The following is a 12,182-nucleotide window of genomic DNA, read 5'->3' on the forward strand; positions in this document are numbered from 1 at the left end:
TATGCTGTTGTTTGCTGGCGTATGCCAGTAGGTGGTACAATATACATGTGCAAACAGTGCCATCTATAGTAAATTTGAAGATGGTGGCCGTTGGAAGAAGATTTTATTAGTTAACTTATGAAAATTTTGCCTTCAGTTTTCCATTATTTTACAAAACAGAAGTGATTTGTGGTTTGTTACATTATATACTATTATAAAATGATAATCCAGGAACCCGTTCAGGTAAGCTAGAGCAATTTTTTTGAATCAGTAAGTAGTTAAAGGGCCATAGGCGGATCCTTAAAATTGACAAACAAATGTCGTTCATAAAGTACAGTGTGTTTGTGAAAATATGAACAACATGAGTAAATTTTGCCAGCAGTTTTATGAATTATTGTGCATATAATCCAGTGGAGAATTCCCTGCGCACATACGGGACATTCAGGTGACATGGAACTGACTTTGTAAAGAGTAGGCTAAGTGTTTTAACTCTTGTTTTGAATTACAGGCAGCTATATGGCATTGCCTGAATCATTATGCTTATCCTGACGCAATATTTCTTGCTGAACGCCTGTACGCCGAGGGTAAGTTGTGAGATGTTGATGCTTGTTATTATTATTGTTACTAGTAGTAGTATCTTCTTTGTTCAGTTTTAACATGTCATATTAGTGGCTGCTAGCCTTACCTCATCCCTTTTGGGTTAGTATTTTTATCTATACTTTTTTGTAAACAACTTTACATTAAGGTGACTGGCTGTGTTCACATTTGTGCCAAATTCTTGAGAAAGTGATGCTTTATTTGTATTTAGTAGACCAAATACAACCACAACATATGCTAAATAAACTAATCTGACTGAACCAGATTTGTGACAAATTGAGATTTGTTGAGAAAATGTAAGAAAAATATTTGTATTAGCTTCACTTGTACAACTACAGATGTTATGTGATAATCACTGTAACTGCTTTTAAATATGTTGTGCACAATATCTGGTTACCATATTGTAGTTTTCTAGAGCATTCACATACCAGCATAATGTATGGTAGATTAGATTATGTTGGGCTTAGTTTAGATTGGGATGGTAGTGAAAGCGAGGATCATCATCCAATGCAGCAGTTCTACATGCCATAGATATAGAATGTAACAAGAGCATTTTATTCTATGTGAAATATGTTTTTGGCAAAGTTAGCTAACTCTTGAAGTATTTTTGGGTATTCTTTCCTTCCTTGGAACGTTGTGTAAGAATTAAACTTGAACTTAACATCAGTAAGGGGTATGTTATATAAATGAACTTGGGCTAATGAATCTGTAAACCAACAAACTGACTCCGTGACACATGGTTTTCCTCAAACATCAAATAATAATTGAACTGTTCAAGAAAGTTCCAGTTCTTGAATCTGAAGGTTTATCTTCTCCCAAGCCAGTTGATACTTTTGCACCTTAGCAGGTAAATAGTTTCAGAATCAAGATGGCTGTCTTCTGGATTGTAGTGACTTGCAGTGTGGTAGAAGTTTACTGACGTTTAGAGGACCTTGCCACCTCCATCATTAGGGTGATGAGTATTGATTACCCTGATGATGGTGGCAGCAAAGGCCTCTGAAATGTTGGTAAACTTTTACCAGACTACATGACACTACAACCCAGAAGACAGCCATCTTCATACTCCCTGCCATGAAAACCTCAAATCCTAAATTTTAGAATAATGTTTCAGATGCAGGTACTTCACTTGTTGAATGCTTTAGTGTTTGGAGTTTATGCTTTTATGTTGGTTAGAACGGTCTCACATATATTTTACAGGACTTGATGTGTTTCTAGAACCTTGATTCTTGAATATTGTTGCTCTGTTTCATCCCTGTGAGAATGATGCTGCATGTTTTTAATGACACAAACAATATTCTTATGCCATGTGTTTGTCTCTTTCCCCCCCCCCCCCCCCCCCCCCAGGTGTCTCAAAGCCATATAAAGTAATTACTAGGATATGTTTTGGTTGTGGGAATTATTGTATTCATAACATCATTGCCATTTTCACCATATGACCTGTAGCAAAATGAAACAAGATGCAAAGCATTAAATGAAAGATGTTTCAATTGTACGTTATTATATTCATTATATACGACATTACGACATTATGTACGACATTATATTCAGTTTGGTTATTTTCCTTCTGCTGGTCATATCCTAAGAGACACTAATTGGAACACACTTTTTCAGTAAATCATGTGCTCTATTATGTAATGTCACCATGCAACATGCTTATTTGTTTTGACCATTGATAATCTATAACAAAATGTTGGGGACTTCTTGAGTGCGTAGTGGTTTTATTGGAAATTTCTATGCCTGAGCTCTCTGTAGTGTGTGTACTCTGTTGTGTTGAATGTTCTTATTGCACTTCTTTTCTTCCACTCTGATAATAGGCAGTGTATTACAGTACTGTACTAATTTCTAAATATACATTTGGTCTGACATTTCAATGTAATGGGAGAGTGTTGGAATGGGGAAACAACCTGTACCAAGTTGTCTGCCAGTGTAATGCAAGCTGTTAGTTCAACTCAACAAACACTGGAATGGAACACAGACAAAACATGCAGTTGATTCCATGGTACACAGACTTCTTGAGCAGTGTATAGTTTATGTAGCTGACTGAGAAATTTTCTGTTGTTGTTAAACTGTGGGTCATCAGTGTGATTAAAAACTCTGACAACTGGACCATATCCTGAACTACTGCATTTAAATTCACATATTCATAATTTGTCTTTAATATTGTTGTTGTTGTTTCTTGGCTGTACAACCCATTTGTTGGTCTTCGCCGCCTCCTGTTCGGAGCTTTCCTAGTTTTTGAAGTGTTCATTTGTAAGTAGTGAGTGACCAGCCCACTGACTGTGCACAATTTGTACTCGATCCTGATTTTGCTGCCAGAGCCACCTAACAGTGAATCAGGAGACTTGGGTGAGAAATGGCCGCTGAATTTTGCTTACGAAACATCTCGTTCATGCTTTTAAGGTTCTTTTACATGCCATAAATCTACGACATGGGACCGCCAGCTTTACTTCCCCTCTGAGGGAAGTTGTGCTACGGTTTTTATCACCCTTAAAAATCCATCGACCTCGGTCGGGTTTGAACCTGCAAACCTTGGGTTCAGTGGCCAGCATGTTAGCCACTAGTCCACAGAGGACATGTCTAATATTATTTCTGCTATTATCTTTTTACCTACACTTAATTGTCTGAAGTGATCTATTCCCTTTTTGCTTTCATGTACCAACAAAGCAAGTTTCTCTCAATAGAACTATAAGAGAATATGTCAGTACCAAAGCCTGCCATTTGACATGATCTTGAACCATTTCAGTCTGCTTTATTTCTTCAAATCCAACTTTTTAAAGACAAATTTTAATATAATTTTTCAGTTTGAGTTTAGGTCTATTGAAAGTTTTCATCTGAAATCCTGTATGCATTTCTTGTTTCATCCATGCTACATTGAATGTCTTGTTGATTTAACCCTCGAAAGCCCATTGTTTTATTTTATTTGCAGTTGAAACTGAATGTTTAAATATTATTTAGACGAACTTCAGCATCAAGAGGTTAAACTAGTTTACAAATCATCACTGTGTTGTGTACATCATTTTGAACTATAAGTGGGTTTCAGACAGACACTGGCTTGTCAGGGAAGTTAACTTGTAACTTGGGAGACTGATCAGAATGTAATTACATTACCTCATAACCCTATATTTCTGTGTTTGCAATCTCTAGTGGACTCAGATGATGCATTGTTCTTGCTTGCCACCTGCTACTATCGATCGGGAAAGCCAGGGCAGGCATATTCTATTCTGCGTAACAAGGCAACCAGTTCAGCACAGTGCAAATACCTCTTGGCCAAGTGCTGTCTGGACCTGCATAAGTAAGTACAGCTTTAAACTCTTCTTGATTTATGAAATTTCAGACGAATATAATCAAGTTCTGCTCATAACACATACAATTCAGACTTCTGAAATGTGTGCTGAGTAATCTCAAACCATTTAGTATAATGAAAGAAATTTCCCCTTGTACCAGTGCAGTAGTACATGTTAAGAGTCTGTAACTATCTTCCAGGCTCAAAGATAATGATGATGAAGGATCTGTGGAATATAATAAATTTTATTTTATTCTCTTCTGTTATTTTATTAATTAAGCACTTGGACAGTTTCACCATTTGTATTGAACTGTGGAAGTTGCACAGTGTATCCTTCTCCCACAAATTGTATTATTTTTGTTCATAGGTTCAGTGAAGCAGAATCAGTTCTTACAGGTGGTGACACAGCTCGATCACGAAGCTTTGATGAGTTGGTGTCTGAGTTTGGTGATCAGGCCTGCTTTGCACTACAGATCCTCGCTCGCATCTGCTCGCAAAGTGAGAGATGCAGCAAGGCAGCAGAAGCATGTGTGAAAGCTCTGAAGTTAAATCCTTTCCTGTGGAATTCGTTTGAGGAACTGTGTAACCGTGGCGAGAAACCGGATCCTTTTCGGACATTCCAAGTGTCACACTTAGAGAACTTCACAATGTGTCATGGGAATAATCCAATGGTGAATTTTGTGAATAATTTTGAACACAATAGCTGCAATAACATCACTAACAGCAGTGCAACCAACAATGAAGCAACAGTTTTAAACACTATTAGCAGGTATAGTCCCAGTATTTTGTGTTTATTACTGTAAAATTTCAGGTTACTGAGGGGAGTGATGCTTATAAACATGCCTATAGGCCTAAACCTTACACATTCATTATCATAAATGCCTGTCCTGTTGATGTTATGTTGAATTGGTATGTATTGGGTAACACTGTTAAGGATTTCAGAATTAACACAAAAATTATCACACTAACAGACACACAACTTTAAGTACATTGTGTAGGAGATTTCTACTCCACTTTACATCCTACAAATGTTACATAATTGCACTTGTTCATCGCCACTATTTCTTTTATACAACTGTAAAATTAAAATAACCAATATTATCTTCATGAGCTTACTTCTTTGTTCTGTGACTTTATGTTTTTAGAGTACCCAGTGTGAAGACATAGCAATAAAACACTAGGAAATTGTTATGGCATGATGAGAAGGTAACCAAAATTATTAATTTGTTCTTGTATCATAGTGGACAGACTGGGACCCAGCAGATTAACTTACAGGCATGACATAAGCAGTCCAGAATTCTTGAAAGGAGCATTATTACTGAGCTTTTAAATAATTCAGGCTCTGTTTCAAAAGCAGAAATAGATTTACATTCAGATTGTGCACCATCTTGAATTATTGAAGCAAATTCATTGTGATTCTGAATAAGGTGAAGTAACATAGTGAAAAGATTCAAAATGATTGATTTAGGATTAGAGTGCAGAAATGTTGACACCTCAGTGCTGTACATTCTGTTCACTTTAAATATAGGCTTAATGCATCTCTCACCATTCACTGATGGAAGTGGTTCCTCATTTACTACAATAAAAATGAAGGAAAACTAATGTGCAAGATGACATTATGGCTGCCAAGGATGCATTAAAACTTCCAAAATCAAAATTGTCCTGTCCCTAACTTCTGACTTCGGTCTGATCCAAAAGCCTAAATGATGTGACAGTTGGTCAAGAAATGGCATTTATGATTCCTACTATCTTTCGTCTCTTAACATGTCCTATAATAAATGTTTTGTAAGTCTGACCATACTTTATCTGAGCAAAATATAATGCTTAAGGAAATTTAATTTTTATGTGATTTCGTGACAGTATTTTGGGCACTGTCCCGCACCATAGCCGTGCGGTCTGAGGCATGATGCTACAGACCGATGATACAGTATGCATGCTGGTTCGAGTCTCGGGGAAAGAAATTTCTCATGAGATTTTTGACCGGTGTATGGGACCGGTGCCAACCCAGCATCGTGAGGAAATTGGGGAGCTACAATAAATAAAATAATAAAAATAAATCCGTGGTGTAACAGCCCCAGAGAGCCAAAGCCGACTAGCTTGACTGCTGGCCTCACATTCACATGCCTAAGCAGAGGTGAACGATCATCCAGCCAGATATAGGGTGACGTGTGGTCAGCATGACAAACCCCCAGCCATTGCTAGCTTTCCTGACCGGATTACGCTACCCATTGTAGCTCCCCAATTTCCTCGCGATGCTGGATTGGCACCGGTCCCATACACTGGTCGAAATCTCATGAGAAAATTTCTTCTCCCTCGAGACTCGAACCAGCGCGCATTCCGTATCGCCGGTCTGAAGCATGATGCCTCAGACCGCGCGGCTACAGCCTGGGACGGGGAGCTACAATGGGTAGCGTAATCCGGTCATGTAAACAAGCCATGGCTGGGGGTTCGTTGTGCTGACCACAAGTCACCCTATATCTGGTTGGATGATCGTTCACCTCTGCTTAGGCATGTGAACGTGAGGCTAGCTAGTCGGCTCTGGCTCTCAGAGGGCTGTTATGCCATGGATTATTATTATTTTGGGCACTGTTAGACTTTTAGAGTGGCAGTGGCTTTCTGCAAAACGCATGTTTTTCGTGAAAAATCAAGTTGTGCTACATAATGAGGAAGCTCATACATTTGTTATATTATAAGAGACCATTGGGAAGAATCAGTTGTTGATGAGAGGATGGATAATACAATTGAAATAGGGTGTCTGGATGTGAACTCAACCTGGCCCAGGATTAGGTCCAGTGGTGATTTCTCTTCAACACGTTAATGAACCTTCAGGTTACATAAAAGGCAAGGAATTTCTTGACTAATGAGGAACTGTTGTCTGTTGAACTATTACTCTGTTCCATATAATTAGTTAGTTACAACATCATCTTAGTTACATTATCATCATCATCATGTTTAGCTTTTGTTGGGACATCCACATTTATAGTGGTAAAATCATATCACCCATCCTAAAGGATTAAGTGTAACTTCCTGTCATTTACCAATTCTGTTTTCTTAATAGCAGTTTCAGGGCACTTCTTGCTAAAAACCATTTTCAAAACTGTTTTCTTTGATTCCCTTTCCATATTAAAATACATAGATTCCTTTTGACACCTATCCCTGTCAGGCAATGTAATGTCCTTTGGTCCTCATTTTTCTGGTTGTATTCCCCAAGTGTATATCTTATATAAACTCACGATATTCCAAGTACCAATTTTCGTCATCATCTAGCAGCCATGTAATTAGGCCATTGGTTGACCTGTCCTGGAGTCACTTGTCCAAATGTGTCTTTATATATATATAGGTTGCCTGTCATTTTTCAACCCATGTGATTTGTAGTTTTTAAGTTTTGGATATTTGTCTCTTTGCATTATGTCAAAATACAGAATCCAATTGCTTTTATATTTAAAAAATTGTCCAGTGTAGTTTTTATCCTTAGTTCTTTTAATATTTATTCATTTTTTATAGTCAGTTGAAGTGTTGTTACTGCGCTTCTCATTACAGAAAACCCTTCTCCAGCACATATTTGCCCAGCACAGATTCTATTGTATGTGTGAAAAAAAATGTAAACAATTATTTTCCAAACATGAAAATTGTTATTGTACATTGTCTGCCAAACATGCTGTAGTAGCATAAAAAGTATAGCACTGCTCTGAAGAGCTAAATCACCCATTTCTTCTTGTGTTGATCCCAAACTATCAGCATTTGCATCTGATATGATGAAGTTTGAGTCATAATTGTATGTTAACATTTTATTTTAATACCTAACGTTCTGTTGATGTTTTATTATAAAGTCTATCTTTTTGCTGATGTTACTTTAATGCCTTTCCAATGATACTTTATTATATCACTCAGTTTGTTCATAAATAAATGTCATTACAGTATATTTTTAATTTTATTGTTTATTGAATTTGACTTTACATGGCTGCGTTTCCATATCCCCATTAATCCCATACAGTATTGAGTTTGTCTGTCATGGATACACTAAATGCGCTGCTTTCAAGGGATGTATCCTCCATGTTGGACAAGGGTTTATTGTTCGTTCATTTTAGTTGCTGTAATTCTGGTTTTCTTTTGCTTTTGTTGTCCACTTAACACAATGCCCTTCAGATGTTGCCTTTTGCCATTTCAAAGAATCTGTCCAATTCCTGAGATTTCCTTGATTAGCTGAAATAATTTTTTTGAGCAGACGTCTTAACATTTCACAATTCATTATGTCTGAGCATTTGTTTTGCAATGTTAGCATACCATCATCACCAATCAGCATCTCCTCTGAATTTATACAATTATGTGTTTTCTTGACAGCACACCAGTCCAGCTTCTCAACTGCTTTAACACAGCACCATCAAGTGTTCGGGTGTTCACTCCAGAAGAGAGTCCTTTAGCCAATCCCTTGAATGCTGGTCATTCCAGCATCGCTCCCCTGCCTTCTCCAAGGGGAAAACCTCTTCGTTTCCGTAGCATATTTTCTGGTGGTATTAGTCCTTTGACACCAAGGTATGGATAATGAGATTAAAGTCCTCTGTGCACTAGAAGCCCTCAGGGACTTTAATTGTGGTTAATATAGGGCTCATGTAACTCCTGCTTTGCACAATGTTCAAATCAAATGTTATCAGTTTGCTCAAGAATGATACATTATACAGAAAAATAACATGGCAAATATATAGCTTGTTAATATTGACAACTTTTGTTTTAAGCATACATAGTGAATATTTAATAAAATACAAGAACAAATCACTTGTGACACTAAATAGTTTGGGGTCTGTAGTCTGAATAGATTTCAAAGAATAATAAATAAACTTTAAGGCTAATTTGGTATGCACAGAATGCTTCTGGATAATGTATATAGGCCAGCAGAATACATCTTTCACTCTAGTTTTATTCCAGTTTAGTACTGATTTTTATCTTACATTTTATCTCTTTGTCGTATTTCATTATTAATTCAACTTATTTATTTGTCAGTATTTTTTTTTATGTTACCTAGTTTTGGAGTTCTGCCACTGGATAGTCCAAGTTTTTGTGACTCTCTTCAGATGGCTTACCTATCACCTACACTTGTGCCATCAACGACACTGACAGAGGCCAATGACCAGAAGAGTCTCGCTAAGCGGGTGAGCAGTCTACGCGCTCATGTAGGGGTACGTGTGACAGAACCGTCCCCGTAGCAAGCTTCCATTTACCAAAGACTTATCCATTATATTTCAGTATAACTTTGTATGGTGGAACCATAGTTAACGGTCGCCTGGAGACATCCTTCTTGTACTGGCTATTGAGGAAAATCTTAAATGGGGCTTTGTGTAAAAATTAAATATAAAATGATTAATTATTGCAATTTCAAAGTCATTTTAGCAGCACACAGTGTCAAAAATATTAAGTTTAACATGTAGAAAATCAGTTCTTTATCACTTTAAAGTATATAATTAGGCCCAATAACTGTTGACTGTTGTAGCTCTGTATAATTGGGGCTTTATAACATGTTCATTATGACCCATCAGCACATACTTATGTGGTGCCAGTTTGTAAAGACTAGCACACACACTCCTTGTTGTTCATCATTTTGCCTGTAGTCCAAAGATAAAAAGACATTTTATGTGGGGGGACACAAAAGATTCAGACAATGTGATGACAAATCCTAAACTTGAACATGGTCTTGCCTTTGAGTTCCTTCAAGCCAAGCAAATTGATGATGCACCACACTTATGTGTGTGATTTCTCCCCACAAACAATCTGCCCTGCCTTCAGGCTTGAGAGCATGCAGGCACAATGATGAGCAGGAGCAAGTGCGTATGACCAGCTTAAGGCAGATTTTCTAGCAGCTTACTGTTTGCTTTACTGAACAGGGGTAGCCAGTAGTACACATAGTTCAACAACTTTGAAAGTGATAGAATGGGGAGATATATCATTAAATTGGTGAAAACAGTACATTTATTGGAAATATGAATGGAACCAGAAAAAGTGAACCATAAATGCAGGAAAACCCTAAATTACGGTTCCTCTGTAGTTTGAAGTATTTACTGCATTAACTATGTTTTGTAAAATGAAGTTATACATTGTGGTACAAGCCAGAAGCATATAGGTTTCATTGTTTGTCTTTTAAATTTTACACTAGAAAAATAATCGGTTAACAGCAGGTCTAATGTGTGCAAGTAACAATAATTTGGTTGCAAAAATTATATTACTGGTGCTCTGTGTATTTAAAAGAGAAAATGTTACTCTGGCTTCTATTATTTTAGAACAAAAATTATTAAACACTGCTTCGAAGTTAGCAGCATAGGTGTGAGCAAGGTCAATAGTTTGGAAAGACAAGAGACGTGCAAGGGAGAAATTCTGTGGAGAAAAATGTATGTATTTCATGAATTCTTTTTCTGATTATTAAAGAGATATATGGAGTGATGGGAACTGTTTGGATCCCGGAATATTATCAGGAATGCAGATTTTTACAAATTATGTATATGTTATGCATTTCCCATATGTTTGTTATATATTGTTATGCTCATATTTAAATAATAATGCTGAATTGTTTTATCTGTAGCAATTAATTAGTCGTAAGGAAACACCTCTACAACAAAGTAAACCAGTATTCAGCCAGTCTGGCAACACTAGCAACACATCAAATATCGTACCAACGTCAAGCCCTACCACACCACAGGCTCCTCTTCAGCCTGGCTCAGTTCGAAGGAGCTCCCGACTATTTAGCAACAGCTATTCCGTTAAGGTAAGTCTTTCATCATTTATTTGGCACTGAGCAGGTTGGTGTAATGGTAACTCTCTACATTTATATTTGCAGGGTGTCTAGTTTGAATTTCAGCTGGGTTGTGATCCATTTTAGACCACTGTTTTTTCCTATCCTCCCTAACATTCCTATTTATAGGTAAATGCATTTTTCTAAAGCTTTACCTTTTTATCTTATTTGACACTATATAATCGCTGCACTTAAAGCAGCATCCCTGAATAACAGAAAATCTGTATTTCAGTCAGTTAGCTTATTACATACATCAGTGAACAAGTATGTTCATCTTCATATGGGTCTTTCCTGTGGACATGTATGTTTTATTGTTTTTTGGCATGTTCTTTTCACTGTGTTCTATAGCTATATGCAAAATTTGTTATTGATTAAATTTGTAACTTGGTTATGTGATGTATCCAGAGGTTCTAAATGTAGGAGCATTGCCTCTAGACTAGACATGTACTGACTGAGATATATTTCTTCTATGAAAATATCATTGTTATCCCCATCATTAAACTGAGGTATTATAAAATAAAACTTTGGAATGTTGTGTTGTTTTTCTTCTTCTTCTTCCTCACAATTTCTGGGGAAATTCTATCAGCTTGTTCTTTCCAGTTTTGTCTGTACTGTTGTATCCAAGCTCCTGTTGCTGGGATTATAATTCCTTCTTTTTCATTTATGTTGTGATTATAAAGGGAATGACTGCTGTCCGTCTCATGAAAAACATTTCACATGACACAAATTTTCTTTCATCAGTTTTTATGCTTGTTTCATTGTCATATGATATCTGTAGACATGTTTTATTTATCACAGGAAAATAACAAAAGTCCAAATAGGAATAAATTTGCAGCACCAAAATCTCCTTCCGGCAAAACAAAGTCTCGTATCTCTAAGACAAATCGAAATAAAACAAACTTCAACGAACTGAATGAGAGAAATCGGAGTGAAAAAGAGAAGACTGAGACAATAACTTCATCAGACTTAAAGATCATTAGTAATAATGGTGGCTCAGTGCACAGTGCAATTCAACAAGCACTACAGATGCAGAAACAGTCTTCAGGTAAGTAACCAATATACAGTTATACAATATTCCATTTTTATTTGATGTGCCAGATTGGAATGCTCTATTTTATCAACATTCAACTCAGCATGTAGCAGAATTAAGCACATTCCACCACCATACACTTTCTACATTTTAAGTCCTGTGTTGCTACAGACATACTATTATTCAGACCCTGGCATGACCTTGTCATAAAGAAAAGGAAGGAGGCTCAGAAGCAAATACCCAGTACTGATTTTTTAAAAAATAAACTCTTTTATTTATATCATGTTAAACAGTATTTGTGAGAGTTTTTTTATTTTGATGCCATATTGTATTTTCTTCATAATACTGGCACCATAAATGACGAAGGGTTAATTTAAGATCTCGCTGTCTCTCCAGGAAAATAGAACATTGAAATAGGCCACATTACCTCCTTTGAAAGTCTTATATAGTCTCCATTCATGATCACCTTCCCATATCATTTAGCAGTCTAACCTGTGGCTGAAACAGCACTGTTA

At 36.7% G+C, this 12,182-nt stretch overlaps 1 protein-coding gene across 2 annotated transcripts in view; it reads left to right on the plus strand.

The window, feature by feature from the left end:
* The window catches only part of Cdc27 (cell division cycle protein 27), a 27,610-nt gene continuing 15,428 nt past the window's right edge, over positions 1-12,182 (plus strand). Inside the window, exons 1-8 of one of the 2 annotated variants that reach the window (XM_022082185.2) lie at positions 1-222; positions 488-563; positions 3,721-3,868; positions 4,227-4,628; positions 8,201-8,392; positions 8,880-9,033; positions 10,428-10,610; positions 11,436-11,682. In XM_022082185.2, coding sequence (XP_021937877.1) covers positions 199-222; positions 488-563; positions 3,721-3,868; positions 4,227-4,628; positions 8,201-8,392; positions 8,880-9,033; positions 10,428-10,610; positions 11,436-11,682 — 1,426 coding nt within the window. In that variant the 5' untranslated portion in view covers positions 1-198. The remainder of the gene's footprint in view (positions 223-487; positions 564-3,720; positions 3,869-4,226; positions 4,629-8,200; positions 8,393-8,879; positions 9,034-10,427; positions 10,611-11,435; positions 11,683-12,182) is intronic. The other variant, XM_022082186.2, reaches the window with a different exon arrangement.

This window comes from Zootermopsis nevadensis, unplaced genomic scaffold, assembly GCF_977971745.1.
Source record: "Zootermopsis nevadensis isolate Lab colony 2312 unplaced genomic scaffold, Znev_1.0 Znev_ptg000028l, whole genome shotgun sequence".
NCBI lineage: Eukaryota > Metazoa > Arthropoda > Insecta > Blattodea > Termopsidae > Zootermopsis > Zootermopsis nevadensis.